The sequence below is a fragment of the Epinephelus fuscoguttatus genome, linkage group LG12 (assembly GCF_011397635.1).
Source record: "Epinephelus fuscoguttatus linkage group LG12, E.fuscoguttatus.final_Chr_v1".
Taxonomy (NCBI): domain Eukaryota; kingdom Metazoa; phylum Chordata; class Actinopteri; order Perciformes; family Serranidae; genus Epinephelus; species Epinephelus fuscoguttatus.
The window spans coordinates 34,525,304-34,548,732 of NC_064763.1; the positions used below are offsets into that span (position 1 = coordinate 34,525,304).

Here is a 23,429-nt window from a genome sequence, read left to right on the forward strand (position 1 = left end):
GATCTTCTTCCAGCCGCTGTTTATAAGTGTGTAGGTCTATCGTCCGTGGGACAGATGTAAAGCTCTGGGTAGCCCTGCACTAACATGACCAACTTTTCTTTGTTGATCAGACTGAATATTTACAGAAGAAGGGAAAGATATCTGTTGGCTGTGATTGTTTTGTAAAGTGACTCCTGTCTGACTGCTGAGCGTTGCCTCTTCCTGTGTCTATCCTTTCAAATTAAATTTCCACATGGTCCAGTTTTGATTTATTTTGACAAGGCAACTGGCATTTTTTTTTCCTGCAACTAAGCGACCAATGGAATCTTGCCAACTAATGACCTTTCTGACTGACTAACTTTTAGGTGGCAGCCCTAAAATATATAATACTAACTATATACTGTGTATTATATATACTATTTTGATGGTAGAACACACATGTAATATTTATTATTTATACAAGTCATATTTGGTACAGGAATTTATGTAATGCAGTTTAGTAAAATATATTCACAATGCTTGTGCTTCACAATGGCACTTCATATTGTATTTTTTTTCTCTCATCTAAATTTACATATATCTGTAAATAAAACAACTTCTAGCACATTTAAGAACTTCAAGAAAGTCAAATTAATATAAAGGGGTAACTTTGCTGAAGAACTACAGGAAGCCTCGAGTGTGCAGCTCCAGGCATCGAGGGTCATTGAACTTAAGTTGCTGATAAAGCCTGTGGTTTATGGTGCTTTCACTTCATGTTAAATGTAGCTTGTCTACAAAAAGACATTGCTCAGAGAGGTCATACTGTGCTGGATCTTAGCTCCTACACTGAAAAGAAGAGTGTACAAGACTTTTTATGTTGGTCAGATTTGTGTTCAGCAAATGGGGAAAAAAAGAGAGTCAGATACTTAAGGTAATTCTTTCTCTCAAACACATTATATCTGTAATGCACCTCTGACAAAACAGTAGCTGCTGTACACGTCAGATAATTTCAGTGGCATCTTAAAGGGGCAAGTTCTTCAGATATGGCTTGTTTTGTCTTTACTCTGTATCACCAGAGGCCCAATCAGCAGTTAAGAATAAAGGTAACTTTGTAACTTTAAAACAACAGGGATTCTCTTTGGAAACAGAACACCTAGATGGCATTTAAGAGTATGACTATACATTCAGCACCAGTACCATTAGCCTGCTGCTCCACACAAGCTCCTCCCTGCACCCACTTTACCAAATCTGGATTTAAGCAGCTTAGTAATAGATAAAATCACTGTAGGCAAATTACTCAAAGCTTCAAAATGTCATTTCAGATAGCTCTGGGTTTGTCTGCCTGTAACCTCCTGTCAATTACTGTCTGCACATATGTAACTGCATTAGTGATTTATGTTCTGTGCATGTTGTTCAGCAAAATGTGAGGTTAGAGTTGCAGGGCAGGACAGAACTTTTCATCTCAAAGAAAACAGACATTTTTCTTTGAAATGGTACATGGGCACAGCTTTGCAGCATAATTATTTTTTTCTATTCAACCTCAGTATTTCTCTGACCTTAACCAAACAGTTTAGTAACAGTAGAAGATCAAATATTTATTATCTGTTAATTATACCAGTATACATTATGTCTTAGGGCTGGGCAATTGATAGAAAACTAATCAAAACCAGTCAGTAATTTTTTTTTTTTTTTTATTCTTTTAATGCTTTCCCCACTGTGTGTGTTCATGTACTGTCCCCTTAAAAACGTACTACTGCATGTGTAGTCACGTGACTCCACGTGACTCTAATGTGGAGGGGTAGCTCGTTCCACAATTTAGGAGCGGCAACGGAAAGAGCTCTGTCCCCTCTGAGCTTCCGTTTGGACCTCTGTACCTCCAGATGCAGCAGATCGGCTGACCTGAGGCACCAAGTAGGAGCGTAGGGGTGAAGAAGCTCAGAGAGGTAAGGTGGGGCCAGACCATTTAAAGATTTAAAAACTAATAAAAGAATCTTAAAATGGACTCTAAAGTGCACAGGCAGCCAGTGGAGGGAGGCCAGGATGGGAGTTATGTGCTCCCTCTTACGTACTCCAGTTAACAGTCGCTGGAGACGTGCGAGGGAGGACTGGCTGACTCCAAAATAAAGTGTATTACAGTAATCCAGCCGAGATGTAATAAAGGCATGGATTACTGTTTCAAAGTGCTGTTGTGCAAGGAAAGGTTTCACCTTAGCCAGCTGTCTAATTTGAAAAAAGCTGGACTTCACTACAGAGCTAATTTGCCAATCCAATTTAAAATCACTGTCCATCTTAAAACCCAAGTTTGAGACTGTTGGCTTTAAAAAATATGCCAAAGGGCCCAAGTCAACGGGGGTGGGTGGGTGGGTGGGTTTACAAAGGCCACTGGGACCAAACCCCATCACTTCTGTTTTTTTCTCATTAAAATTTAAAAAGTTCAAGGCCATCCAGTCTTTGATGTCTTCAAGACATGCCAGAAGTGGTGTGAATGAGAAGGCATTTTCTTTTTTAGTGACACATATATCTGACTATCGTCAGCATAAAAGTGGAAAGAGATGCCATGCTTTCTCAGGATGGATCCCAGGGGCAGTAAATACAAAGAAAAAAGCAGGGGCCCTAAAATCGACCCCTGTGGAACCCCATACGGCAGTGGAGCAGAGCTGGATTCTGAGTTTCCAAGGCTTACACTCATGCCTCTGTCGGCCAGATAAGATATGAACCACTCCAGTGCAGTACCACAGATGCCCAGAACAGATAGAAAATAAAATGTAAACACTGTGGAAAAACCATTTAAGTGACCAAAGGTCATACCACCAATCAGTTTCAGCACTTGGATCACAATCACATGACCGAATATGAACAGTAGTAGCTCCTGATAACACAAACATTTACAAAGACTACACGATATGGAAAAGATTCAAGAAAATGGAAAGAAATAACTGTCACCATTTCCTACTGCACTGCAAAGGATATGGCTCCCATAGCTACAGTGGGGCACAGTGGGTTTAAACACCTCGTTAAAACCCCCAACAGTAGACACAGTGTTATTGTGAAAATACTTTTTACTGAACTGCGGTGCCAAACATGTACAACTCATGTTGTAAAAAGCAAGTGATGCAAGTTATTTTCTACTTTTGACATGGCAATATCTAAAATGTATTTTGTTTGCAAGAGATGCAAGTTATTTTTTTAAATACTGTTTTAGAGAACTTGATTTTTACTTAAAAACTAAAATGTGACATTTTTGAAGAGATGTGAGTTATTTTCTAATTTTGACATGGCAATATTTAAAATGATTTATTTCTTTGCCAGAAAAGTTATTTTTTTTAGGGAGCTTACTTTTTACATTAAAACTAAAATGTGACCTTTTCACAAGATGTTTTCATTTCAAGCAATGTGTGCTTTGATTTCAACCACAAAATATTAAAAAAAAAATCATAAATGGTTCATCTATGTGTTTTTCCTTCACTTATTTTAAAACCACAAAGATAAGGTATGCATTCTTTCATTAGAAAAAGTATTTAATAGTTGAGTAATTTAAAGTACAAACCTTGTCAGTGATCTATGAAAGCAAAAAGCAAAAACAAAATTGTTCATTAATCGTAATCGAGGTAGAATGTTCAGTTAATCGTGATATATCCAAGTGACATATCGCTCAGCCCTATTATGTCTGGTTGACAGTGTCACCTCGTTGATTAATTTCATCTCCACCACATATCACCAACAATGAGGAGAACTTTTTACCAATAAAACTCTCACCCACCATTGCTATTTTTTGATCGGGCAGAAAGTTCTGGATTGAGGCCTCAAGTGCACCTGACCCATACATTTATAAACTGAAATAACTACATTTATTGCAACGTTATTAGGACGTGCCAAAAATGTTAAATTCCTCTTTGATTGCTGCAGAATTATATATATATATATATATATATATATATATACACACATTATTTGGAGCTGTAATCACTGTAAGAAACCCCAGCAGAATAAGTGCTGCAGTGGAGGAGAGTGCAGACAGCTGCAGTTGTAAGGAGTGAAGCTGGGTGTGAATTTAGAAAGCATGAATGTCAGAGGTCTCTACAGGCGTTAAAGTCTGCTAATTACCAAAGTGAAGAAAAAAAAATCCAATCTTTTTTCATTTGTCTTTTACTTAACTTGAGTCTACCAGTTTGTCCTCTTTGGCCTTTTAAGTTGGAGATATGAGACGTGGGACTTCACTGTGGGACAGCTGTTTCGCAGTGGTTTGTTAAAGTCCACCTTGTTCAATGAGAAATCCTTCAATGTTGGACTTCAGAGGTAAATAAATAAAATTAATGTTTTATTTCATTCATTAGTGTCAGAAATTACAAAACATAATGAAAGTGTGTATGTGTGTGTGTCTGCCGTAGTACTGCTGGTGCATTTAGGATCCTATTCATCCACAATCAAGTGTTGATGATGTGGATTGGAGTATCTTGACAGTAAACCCTGGTAATTAATCCCTGTTTATACAATGTCTTGGCTAAAGGAGGAAGTTATGCAACCATCCCTCTGTTACCCCGCTCGCACTGTTACGGAGCCCAAGCAGATTACATTTGAGCTGTTAATGAGGGGTTCAGAAAATCAGGCAGAAACATGCACGCACTGTTAAATACATGTCACAAACAAGAGCGGGAACATCAGAAGCCCTAGAATTACATACATGGGCACTGGCGGTCACACCCACCAGCCCTCAGTGCTAACACAGAGGGTGGGGGGGCACAGTCGAAATGAATGTGAAAGGTCAAATTATTTTATGGCTGACATTTTACAACGTTCATCATTGATTGAACAGTTCAAAAGTCACTAAATGCCATCTGTAATGAAGTCTGTGGTATATTGATGTAACGGTGGTGTCTTCAGTATCACGACTTTTCAGACATTTTAAAAAGAGGTCATCATCATAGGCAGTATGCAAATCAAATGTCTTTGTGGTTAATGTTTTTATGATAAGTGTAAAGGAATCAGTGGTGATGACTAATGAGATGTTGTTGATTGCACTTTAAAGTGGGTTTATTAAAGGCCCTGTGTGCAGGATTTAGAAGGATATATTGGCAGAAATGGAATATAAAACATCATAACTAAATTTTCTTTTCTTTGTGCATGTTCACATTTAGGCTGGTGGTGTCCCAAAACAGAACTGAGGTAGTGGAAGAGGTTTCCAACACCTAAAAACTGCCCTAGATTTCAAGGAGCCCCGACCCAAACTTTCAACAAAGTGGAAGATGAAATTTCCCAGAACACCTTGCGGAGTCAGCAACTTCGGGAACTTTTGGAAAACAATTTGTTACTGTACGATCGGAATGTAGGCTATACAAACAACAACAGATGGTTGGGCTAGCGTGAACTCATCAGCAACTCGGTTGAACACAGCGTCAAAATATTTAAACAAATCAACTTACTCGAACAAAATCGATCAGAACTAGAAGACGTCGTAGGCGCCTTCTGTTTTCAGCAGGACATAAACATAGCACACACCACAACACAAGCGCTGGAGCCGGCATTTTCATTGCGTCGCTACAACGCGTGATGTATGCCTGCACGTCCGCCACGCCGACTTGCATGAAGTGGTGTCCCATTTCTTAGGCAAAGATTTCTACCCTAATATTTCTCACTTCCCTCATCAAGGGTTATCTCGCAAACGAGGGCACTCAATACCAAGTGGAAGATTTAAGGGGTAGATATGGGACAGGAGAATCATTACCTTAGAATCAGCTGTCCCTATCTACATAATTAGCAGGTCCTCGTCCCCAGAGTCCACAACCATTTTCTTTCAACAGTAGCCCAGAATGGACAAACCAAACACTGGCTCTACACTGGGCCATTCACATTTTTGTGTCAGCCACCATAGCTCTCCTACATGCTTGGTGCAGAGGAGAAGCTTCACTTGGTTGCAGTCTGCAGCCTCACAGCTAGATGCCGCTAAATCCTACACATTAAACCTTTAAAGGGGCTTAAAGGTAAATTTTCAAATGCACTTGTACAGCCAGACATATGCTATTTGACAGTTAGCCTGTTGAACTATATTTATCCCTTTACTTGAACTCGTCTTTTAATTTCCCATATGCCTCTCGAGTCCCTTCATCCGTGTTTTGTCACATGGCTGAAATGTCACTTTGATCTCCGTATCGACCCTGCGCCGTAGGTTAATAACATGTCATCCTTACTTGTCACATGTTCTCATATAGTATTTTACTTGCTTTGCTGTAATCAGTTTGAAATACAGTGTGAGGGAATGATGCTTTAAATACATACTGTCAGAAACAGCAATTAAATGGCTGCAGTAATTAGCAAGATCACAGTGTTGCTGGGTTTATTCTGTGTGCTTCTGCAAGTTGGAAAGTCAAGTTGTAAGTACTTTTTGCGAGATATCATTAATCTATGTGACAAATGTTGCTGTTGGTTATCATATACTGTTCCTTATGCAAGTTTAAAGGGGATTTTAATTTATACACATTTTGTGGGCAAGACATGGCAGCAGGATGGTGGGACTGACTCAGTGATTAAAGGACGTTTCCCAGTGATCGATGTGGTTTGATAGGTTTTCTTGAACAAAAATCTACAGTATATCAAAGAAGAAGAAGAAGAAGCTAGTCAGGATACACAGTCAGTATTTGGTAAAAGGATCAGTTCATTGTTGGTTTTAATCTTTTCATGTAATTTTTTGAAGGTATAGAATATTGTAATTTTTAAAAATCAGTCATCACAAGTGTAATGCACTCACTTGAGAAAAAAACATTTATACATATTTGCCCATTTGCAGTGTTTTTCGTTCAATTATAATCTCAGAATTCTGAGAAAGGTTTTCATGAACAAAATGTGCTCTTCTTTTCGAAGATTATATTGTCTATTATCTCAGTTTTTTCTCAAACGAATGAATTACGTGTTTGGACTGTTAAGTATTTTCAGAAAACAACTGATTTTCCTGTTTAACCATTTTATAAGCAAACATCTTGATTGATATGTATCAGCAATCCTTAGAAAAAAAATTATTTTGACTTATTATGATTATTCCTCAAAGCAGTTGGTATATTCATATTCTGGCAATCTCATCATGCACACAGTGATGAAAGCATAAGGGTGAAGTTCTAAAAAGTGAGCCATGTGCAGACTGCATTATTCATGCAGGACTCCCTGCACTCCCAGCTCGGTACTCGCTGAAGAGCCTGTACCTCAGCTGATGAAAGGGCTAGCTGTGACGGCAGGGTGCTGTGGTACATTGCAGACGGTTGTGTAATAATCAGAGCGATTCACATGGCTGTCCTTTGCAGCTGCCACACTGCCCAGTGGAGGGAGAGGTGCCAGCACAGGGGTCCATCAGCCAACTGCTGCTCTGTTTCAAGTGCACTTTCCTGGAAGGAAGAGAGTCACTGGACGGGACTAGAACAGGCCGTGCTATTCTTACATAAAAACTGTCCTATTAAATGAAAACACGCTCCTGGTAGAGTCAAGTCAGGCCTAATCTAATGTCCTGGGCTGTTACCCTAAAAGCAGGTTAGTACTCAAACGACCTTTGTTTACTTGCATATCAGATCACTCAGTGTCACATGCATGCAATTATGCTGCAAAAGCACACACGAGCCTCATTATTGCACTGTAGGCGTAATAAACGATATTCCAACACATGTAACATCCACCAACCGCTTCCTTGCAACTTGCTGAAGGTATGTTAGTTACCTCAGCCTCAGAAAAAGATGCAGTTTCACAGTCAACAGCTCGTCAAAATGACTGACAGGTGCTGAAGTGTAAATTTGGCTAACTGACGCAGAGGAAGGCGGGATCAATCCTTTCCGGGCAGGTTGCAGACGTAGCTATTAAAAAGTCTCAACATGTCAGTTGTAATTTCTAACATATAATTAAAGTGACCTCTTGACAGTTTATCAAATGACAGTGAAGCTGGATAATGTATCTACTTTAAATACAGCTTGTTCAACAACTCTTTCCTTGACAGTAAGTTTAAATATGAAGTCTGTGAGTGGCCACGTAGCTGGTTTCAGTGTGAACTCTAAGCAGCTATTTTCACATATCCTAGCATCCATTCCATATATTATGTTTTACCTGACCAGATCAAATTGATTTGTTTATTGGAAACATTATGCTGTTCTGGCAGTAGTGGGGCTTTGAAAAACCATATAATTTACCACTTTTCTTACACCACCAACAGTGTTTTCTCATACATAAATCTGAATCTGAATAGTAATATAGGCTGTGCATTGATTTCTTTTTAGTATATCAGCAATTGTTTGTCTTTAGGGAGTCAGCATCATAGATATGGATTTGAAGGGGGCTGCTACACCCAGTGTTTCAGATTCAGACGGCCATTATCAGACTATTAAATGGCTGTTAAAGTTATTGTTAAGTGGCACCCTTTCTTGGCTTTAATAATTATGAGCAAAGGAGGAATTCAGGTGACATAGTATGAAGACCAAGAAAGTCCCAGGTGGGTGGTAGGGAGGGAGGTGAGGTGAATGAGGCAAACAAACACAGGACTTTCACCCACTAGAGTTGGAGCAGTGTCCAGTGTAAAGCCAAAAGTCAACTTTGACTTGAGTTAACCAGAGACAGTTGTTTTTTTTTTGTTTTTTTAATATTTTTTTGGGCATTTTGCCTTTAATGGACAGGACAGGTAAGTGTGAAAGGGAGAGAGAGAGAGAAGGGGGGATGACATGCAGCAAAGGGCCACAGGCTGGATTCGAACCCGGGCCGCTGCGGCAACAGCCTTGTACATGGGGCGCCTGCTCTACCACTAAGCCACCAACGCCCCGAGACAGTTGTTTTTAACTGACTTATCATGATATATTTTAGTAAATGTAAATAAATAGTTTTTTCACTTAACCTTAACAAAGCAAAACAAAACAGCAATTGTTTCACGACATTGGATTTGCAACCGCAACATTCAATGGCCTTATAACGACAGCTGTTTCATAACAGTGGATATGCAAATGGCCATATAATGGGCTGATAATGACTTCTGAACCCAAGAGAAGGTGTGACATGCCCCTTTGTACCATATCTTTTAGGCTGAAAACCTCAGATAACACACATTTAATGCACTGATCACATCCAAATTAAGTGATTTATTACTATAGTGTGGTGGTCACTCTGCCATTACAGCATATATAGCCTTCTATCAGTATCTGGATTTCTATCCTTTTTCAGTCTATCTTCTATTAACACCAGCCTCTCATTTCCATCATACTGGAACACTGCAGTGCTGGACTCTTGACAGGTAATTTTAATGCTGTCTGCCACTTTTTTTTCCATTAGCCAAAACAGTAGTGGTAAAGTTTTCATAAAAAGGTGGTTTCTCTCGCAAACTTTGATTTTGGTAGTCTAATTGTGCAGGAGCTGTCTGCTGCCAAGTTACCTGAGCTCCTGACAAGTTGTCAAAAAAGTGGTGGAGAGGAACATTTACTCTAGTACTGTACTGAGATACAGTGTTGAGGTACTTTTACTTCACTTGAACGTTCCCATTCTGCGGAATAATACTTGTTACTTCAATATATTGATTTGGAAAGCTATAGTTACTACTTGCTGTACACACTCTGATTGTATATAATCAGACATAGATGAGCTTATGAAATACACTGCACTGTTAAAAAATAAACCAGTGGTTTCTAGCCTTTTTGGCTTGTGATCCATTTACACAAAAAGCAGTATCTTGGGGCCTCTTGTCACATTTCAGATGTCTATGAAGTGTTATCAGTTTCACCAAAGAGACATATCCCCTCTAAACTTATTACATGACTTCACTGAAGTAACTGTTTTAGGCCACGCTGAGAGCCACTGGACTCAACTAACTGTGTGTAAAAAGTCGATCTAATTCCACCTCGACCAGTAAAACAACGTAAAATGCTGCTCAAACACTGATAGAAATATATCACAGGTACTTTAATGAAGTTTTGCTGATAATGCTTCTGTGATTTTAAGAATGATTTTGACCAAAACAACTATTAACATTAGTACAAGTAATAAATTAATAATGATGAACCTATACACACTGATAAATGCAACCATTTTATTGTAAAATTCCACAGCTATGTGCAATTCCCTTATGAAAAGGATGTTTTTCCAGTACATTTATAGTATATTATGCAGACCCTAACAGAATTGATCAGTGCCCCTATTATACAATACTCAAATATACATAGATGGCAAACAACTAACATAATGTATGTATGAGGATCATATGAAATTCAGTTTGTTCTCAGATACCTTTAACAGAGCCCTGTAATTCCAGTGCGCAATATTTTGTTTGTTTTTTTTTCTGCAGTTTGACAAAATACATAACAATAGAAAATACCTACATGTGCTGTTCACATATATGTGTCATTTGTGGGTCTCAAAATAAATAAAATCACTCTGTCAAAAATAAGTACATTGTCGTAAAAGTCCATGTCAGTGCAGGCGAAGGACTGAGACCGGATGAAACACTGCTTGAGTTCGTCCCAATTCTGAAAAACATACCCAACATGCACACTACTGAATATAAACAGTATCTCCCATACACCTTTATAGATCTGCATTTACAGTAGAGTGCACAAAAAATAAATCAGAGTTAAATAATAAACAAGCTTTTATCATCATGGAAAAAAATAAAATACCATAAAGTATGTTTTTCTGCACCACTGTTCAAACACAAGACATGCTCGGTTATTTACAAACCCAGCGTACTGATAAAGTCAGAAACAGTCTGAATCGGAGATGTCTCCCTCTTCACCCTGATACAACAATTTGATTTTATTGGACTGGTCTACAGTTGAATAATTGGTTCTGTACCATATGAAAAAACAAACAGAAAAAAGCATAAACATAAAAAACAGGGAACATCAGTGTGTCCAACTTCCACTGTATAACATTTCCTTCAAGAGAACCTTCGCTATTCACATATGTCTCTTCTTCAAGGCAATAAAAGTGGATTCACAAATGATATTTTAGTTTGATATTCTCTATTGCATGTGTGTCAGTTTGGCACTTTATAGGATGTAATCACTCTTCTACACTTCTTTAAACTACAGAACACTGATGATGACCAGTCTACGTCGCTATTGACACACATACGTCCCTAAAGATGTGAGCGATAAGAGTATGTGCACACTGAAGACAGGTTTAGACTACTACTGTGAGCGGCAGCTTCGGAAACACAACAGGTCCACCATTGAATACAAAAGGGAAAGAACCTTTAGGAAATATGAGATAATCTAGTAAATGCATGTGTTAGTGTTATCACTGATGCTTTATTAAAGATGAAAGATATCAAGACCGATGAAAAACCCTTGTGGAGGTGGAAAAAAAGTGGAAATAATCAATAGTCACTTAGACGAGCAAATGTTCTTCTTCTGGTGGCTCGGGAACTGTTTTTTGTGATTTTTTTTTTCCCCTGAAAAATATTCAAGTCTACTACTCAGAAGCTGCACAACAGGTAATGTTGCAACTCACTAATTCAACAGATATAACAGTTTGACAGGCCTTTGTGAGAGTAGTGTACATCGATCACAACATAGAAAACACAAGATAAATAAGCTCAAGCTCCATTGACACATCAAACAAAAATGTATCTTTGATATAAATGACAGCATTCTGTGTTTCTTTTCAGGGGCTATATGGACATAAAATACTTTTTTTTGTTCTCATTAAAATGAATAAATAAATACCATCAATGAATAAATAAATAAATACCCCATTACCCCCAAATATTCTACATGGTCAGTCCAGCATAATACAATAAGTCTAATATACTGTAGGATGATATACTGTAACAATGCTGAAATTACAAAATATATACCCTTTTACAAAATCCCAAGGGCTTGACGAGTGTTTTTCTTCCGTTCATAATTTATGTACATAAACAATGTGATTTACACCCATTCCTTGTGAGTTTACAAATCGTACCGAAGCACTGTCTCCATTTGTTGCATACTGGTGTCTATCAAAACTGTGATCTGCAAGGGGTCGTGATTCATGTGCGTCACGTGTTATCATACACAACATTTACAGTTCAGATGCTTTCGCTGTGTTCTCCGCTCTCGTCCCGCAACATTGCAGCATTCGAAGCTAATTTTAATGGAGCCAAAAGTAAAGAAAAATATAAAAATAATGAACTTCTGCCCAGCCAGTGAATCGATTTCCTCTCCATGTAATAATTTACATTCTCAGTGTGTTTCTCCTCAAAGAGACGGGAAGTGTGATGCTTGATAATAAGGCTTACACAGCTTTTCTCGACACAAGCAGATGTTTTTTTTTTTTTTTTTACTTGAATGAAGCTCTTAAATTTATTTGATATCAATTCATATTTTTCAGGCTTTTTTTCTTTGTTCCTATTCGGAAGAATGACACATAGAATTAACCCGGTCCCATTGCAGGGATTTCAAAATACCCAACAGCTGTCTGTATTGATATTCGCATTAAAGTGTAGATTAGTTTGAATTTCTCTCTCTGAAACTCACCCGCTGGTTGCGCAGTTTCAGTTCTCACTCTGCTAATGTAAAGGGGCAAAAAACAATTCTTTTTTCTTTTCTTTTTTTTTGTGGAGAAAACCTAACTTGTTTTAATACAGTTTCTCTTGTAAAAGCTTGCATAACCAAAATACAGTGTGTCATTATGTAAATGCACGCTTTTAACAGCAAATGGAGGAGAGGATGAGAGGTCAGTGTTGTCTATACTGTAAGCTAATAGCTGCGAGGAAAATGATTAAACCAGTTATCTGGGCTGATCCTCCCACCATTATGTAAAGATGGTTTCTCAACTTATAAACGGATAAACTGGGCACAGTTTTTTTTTTCATCATTTCATTTTCCAATTTTCCTAGAAAATAGTATAATTAAATCTTGAATGATAATCAACAGTGCTCTTTTTTTCCATAGCCAACAATAGAAGACCATAAAAGATGTTGATTTTGGCCTGAAAGGTGCATGCAATAAATGTAAACCACTATGTAATAGTAAAATATATACAGTGTCTGTACAGTTGAGCATTGTCCATAAACAGCATCATCTCTCTCTCCGACCACACATGAAGAATGTTTCATTGTGCTAACACTTAAGCATAATAAATTAAAAAATAAATTAGCATCACGGTCTAACATAGCTCTATTAAAGTGCTTCAGATTTTGTGTTTTAGTAAGTGAAAAATGCAAGAGAAAAGAAACCATAAGACGTAATTAATGTCGTTTTGAGTTTTCTGATAGGCGTTTGCTGTGATCTGAATTGCTAGTTATTTAAATTGCTTTCTATGGAAGGAATGAGTCTTTCTAGAAATAAAGCAATAAGTAAAAATCCCATTGAGAGGAAATAAAGAGGACGTTCCAAATAAAAAGTCTGTCATCAAATCATAAACACAAAACTTCTTCTGAAATGCTCACACAATCAATGTTTTCACAACACGTCTACAAACCTCCTCATACCAGTTAAATGTAGTGCTACAAGATTTGCAGTGTCTGTCAGAGTTAAATAAATGACTAAAAGAGATTAAAACTAAGGAATTCAAGGAAATGCTTTGAATCAAATCAGTGGTTATTTCAGTGGGTCCCCTCCTTCAAAATGTCCCTTGCTGGCACAGAGCATATGCAGAATGTAATGAGCTGTATGATAAGGCTGGGTACACACCCAGGCCTAGAGATAGAGATAGGAGACCCAGTAGACCAGGTTGAAGAGACCAAATGCAGTGGGGAAGAAGATGCGTGCATATGAGTCTATCTTGGCGATGCGGATGTGCAACCTGCCGTGCCGCCAGGCTCCGGAGCGGCAGTCTTCGAAACAGCAGAAGAAGCTGGTGCAGTCCTTCCCGTCCAGACACTCGTAGCCGTACTCTTCGTCTCGCTCCTGCATGTGCGTGGCGTTGTTCATCTGAATGGCTGTGGCCGAGCGTGGACGGATGTCTACCGTGGGTGTCTGCTTTTAACAGGACAGAATGACACAGTTAGCCGTCAGAGGTCCAGAGTGCCATAATCAAGACCTCACTGACAGAACAGGGGACCTAATTTGAGCTGCCATTTTCTGTCTTGCGCTTCAGTTTCTGTCAGTAGTCAGCGGAATGTAATTTGCACCTTCAACTTGCCAATGGACCCTTTCAATGTCAAGAAAATACAAATTGACCCATAACTACCACCTGTGGTTGTAATTAGTGAGGCTTATAGCGACAAAGGGTCAGTCCCAGTGGAACCCATGATGCAAATTACACATTTGGGCTGGGGAATAGCTGCCGGCTGACGCAGTCATAATATTTTTAGTACAGTAGTCCATATAGCTTTATTTAGCAGCTATATCAAGCTAGTGCTGGGCAATGCCCCTGCTTTTTGAAAACACTGCAGCACACAGATGTGTGTGTCATTTGTTCTTAGCAGTGTTTTAAAAATGTTTTGCATGCCCAGTGACTCAACAGAGTGTACAAATTTGGACCAGTATGGTTGTTGTAAGCAATTTCTCCAAAATACATTTATACGATATGTTGTAACTGGCTTATGATGCATCATAAAGCTCAGCTTAGGGAGGAGCATGTGTTGGCAGATGTGCAGCACACAGCTCAATATTTCTCCGGCCCACTCTTTCTGTCACTAAATGGGTTAAAATAAATCTCCTTTTCAAACTGCGCTCGCCACTGGAGGGCACATGTCTTTTATTTGTAAAGAAGCCTGAAATAGGACAGTGACATCAGAGAGTCTGTGGCCCTGTCATTCTAAAGGGAGACAATTAGTATTCAAACAGGCCGTTTTCATCAGCTTTTATCTTGAAATACCATGCCACCTTTGCACAAATTGGAATTCTGGCTGTTTGGCAGATTAAATGCTCCCCACCCTTTTACAGAGGTTCCTTGACCTTGCTGATAAACTAGGGTGTCAAGCTCATCATTTAAAAAAGACACAGTGAGTCGAGCGTACTCCAAAGTTCAACTTCTAAGAATTTAACATCACCACTTTCCCTCAGAAAAGTGCCAGTAGCTGTCATTTAGGTTGTTCTTTATGTTTTGTCTGTGTAACATAGGAACAATAATCTGTAAATGACTGTACTTGCACTCCAAGCATGTTTTACAGCATTTATTTATGCCCTGCAATAATTCATTCCTTTTTAATTGCAACAGACATCACGAAACAGTGAATTGTTTTTTTTTTCCATGGATGTTTTTTGCCCCAATTTTGTGTATCTACAATAGGCATGCTTGCTGCAAAATAAAGTAATAAATAAATAAAATAAAAATAGGTCATTGCAGTTTTAGTTTGAACATAACATTATCTGCTGTAAGCATGCATCCTCAAACAAGCTTAAAATACTTAAACTTGATTGAACTGTTCATTCCCTACAACTTCTCATGTTGCCCAGCACTAGTGCACAAACCTGCGGTCCCTTTGAAAACCATACATAACCACAAACAAAACAACATACGGGTTAGTTTCAGCATTTTTAGTCCTTATTAACGGACGGTATGTTGAGGTAATGGGGGGGAGGGGGGCGGTTATCAAAACAGGTTATGACTCAGTTCTCAAAGGGGGATTGGTTGCACTGGAGGAAGCGCAGTGGAAGCTCAAGCAGGAGGAGCATTAACAGCATCCTGCCGCATGGCCTGGTCAAGCTGGGCTGTGCTGTGTCAGTGTTAGCAAAAAAATAAATAAATAAAAAAATAAATAAATAACAACAAAGAAACAACACAGTGGCATCGGCAACTTTAACTGGCTGAAAGTAGACAACCTCTCAGGGGACAAAAGGCGGAAACATTTGGGATTATTGCCTTGTTATCAGCAATACACTTAAACTCTAGACTGAAAATCTGACTCATCTGACCTTTATAATATTGCTCCCTAATGTTGTTCCCTGTAAAACATTAATGTAGACCACTATGTGGAAAAGCAGATTATCTTGTGTTGGGTTCAATTTAGGTCTTTGCTAGCTCCCGCCCACCCTGGATGCTTTTTGGGTGTTTAAAGATTAGCACGTGTTAATCTTCTGATTGGACCTCCACCTCTAATTAGACTTAAGACAGTGCAGGGGTTGTCTGTTTCAGTCTGTTAAGGCTCTGCTGACTCTGTAGGAAGCGTCAGGTTGAGAAGCCCAACAAACACACAGGTATAGATTTACTGGCAGGAGAAGGGAAAGAAGAGGAAGCTATTGCAGCGGCTGCTAGTTCACTGTGGTTACAACAACAACAAAGAGTGAAACAGGACAGAGGGAGCCAGAATGAGTCCACGCTGGGCCTGGACTATTACATTCCTCTGGACACGGGATGTGTGGGATGCTTATTTGAATTTTAAAAACTGTATAAGTACGTCTGGCTGGCTGCCTCCGCACTGTGCACTGCAGAGCGCCCCTTTTTTTTTTGTTATCTCTGATACCTATTTAACAACTGATGAGGAGTACGGCAAGAATGCAGGTTGATAAAGAGGGACTAGAGAGAGGCGTATCTGCTGTAGAACAGACAGAAAAGCAGTGAGGTGCTGGGGGCTCAGAGAGCCAAAATGCAGCAGACACATGCAGTCAGACACAGGCAATATACCTTTGAGGAAAAGAGCCGGAGGAGCTTTTGTCCAGACAGGAAACAAAGAATATGTGGAATTGGAAGAGAGTAACAAAAAACAAAGAATACATGTAAACATAGAATGAAAAAAAGTCCATAAACAGAAAGACAAACACAAGATAATGTGTGAAATATACAATCACTCTACTGTCTAACTCAAAATGGAGAGAGAAGAAATATACTGTAGAGAGACAAACATGTTACAAACAGACACAGGGGGAGATGCATGGTGGGATATATATGTATCTCACATGCTTCTTACGCCAGCATCACCTCAGGAAAAATATTACAGATGCAAAACTGGAGAGATTAAGTGAACACTATCTACTATGCAGAGTTCAAATACTCCCTACGAGTGCGACATCACTACAGCATTTGTCTCACACAGCCCTTTATCAAGCGTCGTTGTCAGTCCTAGTGTTTGACATTTAACAAACATTGTGGTAATGTATGTGGCTAATCTAAAAGAAACAAAATAAACTGATAGGAGGGCATCTGAAAATCGGAAATCCGTCTGCATTTTAAGATCACAAGGAACCAAAACAGCTTCAAAGTAGTGAGAAAAAAGTTCTTTATTTATATTTCCTTGATTTCCTATTGTTTCTGTGCTTTTAACAATTCATGAACACTGAAAGAATCTCAGTCGAAGACTTTCTTTACTCGGGCACTCCCTCCTGCCCACATCTCGGCAAATCATGTTAAGGACCTAGAAAAGCCCCTCTGAGATAGTGAACTGGCATTACACCTTCTGCTTCATTAGTCATTCATTCGTCCAAGAGACAGTTAGACCATGTGCACAACCTTAGTTACAGCGGCTGAAACTAGAGCGCCCCACTTTCCCCCACGTTCCAGTTCAATACTCATGTTCACCCAAGCCCAATGTACTTAGAGGTTTAAGATTTAATATCTCTCAAGTCCAATCCCAACATAAAAAACTTCAAAGATAGTTTTCAGTTACCTACAACCCTTAAAAAAGTATTGCAACTAATTTTTTTAAAAGTATAACAACAATAAACTTTTCCCACTAAGCAGACTTAATGCAAAATCTTGATTTCTTGAACCATAAGGCGACCCCGGCTGATCTGCTGTCAAGGGTAAACGTTCTCGGCTCCATAAGTGCTCATATATATGCTGAGAGATCACGACCCTCCAATTGAGCTACCATGATCTCTGGAGGGATTTAAGGCCCACATGACTGCAACTCTCCTGTCATGTGATGTTGGTTTAAATTACAACTGTAACAGATATGTGGCGGATTAAGGAAAGGTTCAAGCAGCATGCCTTCGCTCATTGAGTAATTTGTGTGGTGGTCCCTGGGAAGATGCTCCCTTCGAGAGGCAGCATATAGCTTTTTTTTCTGAGGCTTAATCCCTGTACTGTAATACAGTGGGGGAGGGTCAGGGAGTGTGTAGGGAGAACTTGAACTCTCACCTAAAGAAAGGATACTATAAACACAGTTGTAAAGATATTACACAAATAAATAACACATGAATCAAAATGTAATTGAGCAATCTTAGTGAAACCTCAAGAAAACTATTGAAAAATACTGCTTGAGTTAGTTTTAGAAATATACTCACCGGGTTTTTCTTCTTCTTGTCCTTTTTGGCACTTGGCTTCCTGTTGCTGACAAAGTAGTGCAGCGTGCCATATTCTATAAGCGCAGCGAAGACGAAGATGAAGCAGACGGATACAAACAGGTCCATCGCAGTCACGTAGGAAACTTTTGGGAGGGATTTCCTGGCAATAGTACTCAGCGTGGTCATAGTCAGCACCGTGGTGATGCCTGGTGTGAGATCGGAGAGAAATCAGAGAAAATGAGATCTGCGCTAAAACAAGGAAAATTAGAAATGTGTAAGTTAAAGTTTTGCACTTTCACATAGCGCTGGATGCTATTGTCACATTCTGTATTCCTATTTTATCTAAAAATGTTATGCTTGTCTTATATTGTGCATAATAATGCTAAAATAAAGCAACACAGTGGTAGTTATAATATTAATCCAAGCACCTTGCAGTGCTTTTTGTGTTTTTAAATCTGTCATGAAGTTGTGCACGGTGCTCACAGCTTTATTCAAGCTTTATTCAAAGACAAATTAATAACATGTTACTAATAGGATATTCTCCCCCATAATAGTTTCACAGTTGGAGGGAAGCTGAAACAAGCTGAACTTCGAGTAGAGATTCAAACTTGGCGAGGATGTTTTTATTAATTTCTACGGATTGCGCACCAGTGTGTTAATACAATTTTAAATTCATACAGCCATGTGCTCATACATTTTTTTCCCACCTAAAAACACATGTGCACCTAAATGTTTCAGTATGGGATGTAAATTTTCAATTTAGTCACAGATGTGCCTCAGGAAATAAATTATTTTATTAATGTCATGCAGGTTACAAATCATCTGATGTTTGTAACTAACAATGTGAGGGAGAAATATGAAGTCATGTGGCTGATATATAAGCACATATATAAATAGGTAAAAGAGGATTAATGCTGGCTGTTCAATTGCGAGCTCTTGCAGTCATGGGGACGGAGTGAGCAGCTGTTTTATTGTCCCCTTGATCCACATACTTTACTGGTTAACGGTTTAGCTGCCACTGACCACCATCACACTGACATACAACATTCCTTTATCCACCATCTGGTAATCCTCTCCTCTTTCACTCCGCTCTGTCTGTCTCTAATGATGATGTAGATGGAGGCGGGCTGATGGCACAAGACAAGGAAATGCGTTTATAAGTACTACACTGATACAAGAGATTACCAACAGCAGTATTACAATCCCCTAAACACCAACAAACAGGCAACTAACAAGAGTGCCTCCTTCCTTTAAACAGATAATGTTTATAAGGGGACTTTGCTTGTATATAGGAGATGATTTATGTCTAAATTTAACAAGGACTGAAAGACATCAGTCTGCCTCAAGCTTAACACCGCAGTGCTGTGGGTGAATTGATATATTTCTGGATGGCACTGAAGGATTAAGAATTATGTCATCTGCATAAATCCGCTTCCTAACCACCTGGCTTCCTGTACCTTCCGCATCATCTTTCAAAGGAAATGAAGATATTTGACTCTTGGTACAATTTTAGCAAGGAATTAATAGTGTTATTATTTCCACTGGAAATCATGTCTGGAGCTGCATAAGCAGGGGGAAAAGAAACAACAACCTATTTTTAGAGAGATTAATGATGGACAAAGTAACGATGACGGTGAGGTAGAATGAGGGTTTCTGCCTGGAGGGATTGCTTTACATTCAGTTATGCTCGCTAATGATCACATCACACGGACCTGAGGTCAGGCTTTGGAGCCTTGAGGGGCCAAAAGGAAAGCTGACTAAGGAATATGCAACGTAACTGCATCACGATTGAACTTCTGAGGATGTCCACTGGACGCCAAGGGCAAGTTCAAAAGCTGACAAATTTCCTTGAAATCCTCACTCTTGCCCTCTTTCTCCATTGCGTGTCCTCTTATTGCATTCAGCGAGCAGGCCACCTGCATTATTATTGTGCTGAGGCTGCATCTCTGCATCTTCCCTGCTGTATTGCATAATTAATGCCTCATTAAGGCATGCATGAAAACATATGTGGCAGGAGAGGCTCTCCTAATCAAGATGGACTAGATTCCTAAGCAGCTGCCCGGTCTCAGAGGGAAACAGGAGGAGGAGGAAGGATGGTGAGTGAGAAGACAGAAGGAAAGGAGAGAACAGCAGGAAAAAAGGAAGCTTAAGCGGACTCCTTTTCAGTTTCAGGTGGCGTATGACTACCACAGGGTGCTTGATGTGTTTCACAGCAGAAAGTAATTAAGGCCAGGATGCCTAATGAATCTCAATGGTACAACTACAGCATGTGTATTCAGGCTGGGTGGACTGATATTAAGATGAACTAGAGCAAAGGCTGTGTCAAGAGATGATGAGCAGTTACAGAGGAGAGGGCTATGGGGTCTAAAAGAGAGAAAGTAAATGTATCTCTTAATAAAAAGCACATAAAATCACATTCTTTCTGCACGTACAATAAATGCTGAACATCTTGCTTTATTGTGCTTCTTACCTAATGACGTCCTGGCAGGTACTGCATCCTTGTTGATCCAGAATGAAACCCAGGAGAGGACAACAATCAGTGTGCAGGGGATGTAGGTCTGGATGGTGAAGTAGCCCATCCTCCTGCTCAGGTCAAAGAAGACGGTCAGCACCACATAGTCTCCTGGAGAGAGAGGAAAACAATTGGAGAAAAGAAATTAAGATTGAGGGCAGTGTGGAATATATGACGAAACATAAGCGATAAAAAGTTTATATGTTAGATGGAATTACGGTAGGGTCTGTCCCAAATATAAGACTGTTGAGTTTAGTGATTTAAGCAAATAATAGCTGGGCTACTAATTTAAGTTTTACGGTATGATAAATAATTATCAATGATGTGGATATAATGACTTAGTGGGTAAGGGCAACAGCTACAACAGTCTGGTAAGCTCAGAAAATGACATCTTCACTATAATGCAGCCTTTTAAACCAGTGAAAGACAACATTTATCACAACACTAATACAATATCAGAATATTGCCCAGCCCTTGATTCAATCCACTTCATTACACAAGTGTAAAAATTGTAGAAACAGTAATTAGTCTTGAGTACTAATGTTCACAGTCAGTACAAGGACAGGATAATCTAAAATGTAGCGCCCCAATAAAGTTTAAAACCCATATTGTTGCGCTATGATCAAACACAGAAACACCAAGCGTGGATTAAACAAACCGTTACGTCATGGACTGATCAATATGTAATGTTGTGTAACCGAAATCTCCACAGCATGTTTGCCCCAAGGCGACTCCACATCCAAAGTGAAACGGAGTGTTTCAGAGAGCTAGAGCCGGACTTGCTTGGATACACAAACCCTCGTCTCCTGCCAGTCGTTAGCTGGACCATGAACACTTGCATCCAGCTGATGATGAGCCATCCCTGGGCTGGCTGTCCGACCCCAGCAGATGTTAGGTGTTAAGAGGTTGAGGTTAGCTGAGCCCAGATAGCCCTGACCCTGACAATATGGATCATCTGGCCTGCCTGTTTAAAATGCAAGCGAAGCACACACATGAACGCACTGGCGCGTGCACCCTCTTGTGCCATACACACACTCTTGCAAATGTGCTTCTAACATCTGTGTAAGGAGGGTGAGTTGAACCAGGATGAAACAGAAAGACAGGCATGCACGAGAGCAAACTCATCCTACACACACATTCAGTGGCGTTCCTGCCAGCTTGCCAATAGTTTCTTTCCTCTCTAACCGTCTACCCATGTACCTGTCTGTCTGCTTCCCTGGGTTTAATGGCAGTTCACTGCTGGCCTCCAGCTCTGTCAGTTGTCTGCTAATTGATTAACATCAGACTGTTAACGGTGTCGGAAACCTCCCCTGGCCTCTCGCTGTGGCTTGTAACCTGTAGGGCACAAACCTACTCACTCTCAGCCATGTATCTACAGTGTGTTTGTGTTTGTGTGTGTGTGTTTAAGCACCCACAGCACATGGAGTAGTCGCTGCAGCTGGGGATAGAACAGCTGGCTAATAATTTTCCTCATGAGAAAGGGCGCATAACAACATACTGCGGCTTATTGAAAAACAGCCAACATCTGTGTATTTGTGTGTTAATGAGAGACAGAGAGAGAAAGAGATGAGACTGTCAGTGTTTATTACGCCTGCGAACATGTGCACTCTGTGTGTGAGTGAGTCCTCGTAGTGTCTGGACAGGGACCAAGTCTTTGTGATTCATCCCACCATGCACCTCTGTTCACCCAGCCATTGATAGCATCATTAAATAAACCAAGTGCAATAACCCCAGCAGCACAACCATAACTGTTCATATCACCACGTGTGTTTTCTGCTGATGCAGGCAGGTGCACGGCATATTACAACGCCCCGCCTTGGTTTGTAGGAGTACGGGAGACGCATGAAGGCTGCTCTCAGGGGTCCCGCAGCCCACTATTTTGTTTTTATTAACATTACATTAGCAGGGGCCCAAAACCGAGACCCCTGACAGCTGAGAAACTGCCGGTTAATACACTTATTCCAGCTTGGTCAGCAGCTCAAAGCCTCCTTCACATTTCCTCGGACTCTTAATGATAATGGGATTTCCACCACAGGGGTGAGGTCGGCTGGTGTAAGACCCTCCTGCCGTACGCCTCTCTCCGTCTGTTCGCAAGTTTCATTATAGGCCACAGCACTCGCCAGGAAGACACTTTGAGGAGGTGTTATCGACCGATGCCCTCCATCCTGGCAGGCTGATGTATCTGCATCAGCCCGCCTGCCATTATGGCTCGGTAGTAATGCATCGCTTTGTTAATGACTTCCTGATTCCACTCAAAACAAAATGGTTTCCAGATCCCTCGCTGGTTTAAGTGTCTGGCCGGGATTTCACAACATTACCGTACAGGGAGCAAACAGTTTAGTGTTCCAGATAAACAGTCCCAACGTAATTAGTGGACTGTGTGAATACGTTTCGTGCTTTGCGTGTTATTTAATACCTCTGCCAAGGAGGTTGTGTTTTCGGTTCAGTTTGTTTGTTGGTTTGTTTGTCAGCAGAATTACAGAAAAACTCCTGGCCCAATTTTCATGAAACTTGGTGGGAGGGTGAAGCATAGGCTGAGGACGAACCCATTAAAATTTGGAGCAGATCTGAATCACGGTGCGGATACACAAATTATTTTTCACTTTTGTTAACAATGCAAGATAGGGCATTTGGGCTTGGCAGAGGTCTGTGCTCTTGGGAACTGCCCATTGGTCCGACATCCCATTGTTCCGACCATATTAAACCCATTGTTCCGAAGTCCGTTCCAAAATCATCATGATGCCCTGTGGTTAAGGTCTGGTTAGGTTTAGGCACAAAAATCACTTGGTTAGGGTCAGGAAAAGATCATGGTGTGGGTTAAAATGAAAAAGAAAGTGACAAACACATAAGCCGTGAGTCTG

At 40.0% G+C, this 23,429-nt stretch overlaps 1 protein-coding gene across 4 annotated transcripts in view; it reads right to left on the reverse strand.

The window, feature by feature from the left end:
• Window positions 1–10,571: 10,571 nt before the first annotated feature.
• The window catches only part of gabrg2 (gamma-aminobutyric acid type A receptor subunit gamma2), a 60,610-nt gene continuing 47,752 nt past the window's right edge, over window positions 10,572–23,429 (reverse strand). The window contains exons 7-10 of one of the 4 annotated variants that reach the window (XM_049591743.1): window positions 20,527–20,679; window positions 18,057–18,262; window positions 16,459–16,482; window positions 10,572–13,865 (exon numbers count right to left, since the gene is read on the reverse strand). In XM_049591743.1, the coding sequence (XP_049447700.1) occupies window positions 13,587–13,865; window positions 16,459–16,482; window positions 18,057–18,262; window positions 20,527–20,679 (662 nt within the window). In that variant the 3' untranslated portion in view covers window positions 10,572–13,586. Of the gene's footprint in view, window positions 13,869–16,458; window positions 16,483–18,056; window positions 18,263–20,526; window positions 20,680–23,429 lie in introns of all 4 variants that reach the window. The other 3 variants (XM_049591742.1, XM_049591745.1, XM_049591744.1) reach the window with 3 other exon arrangements.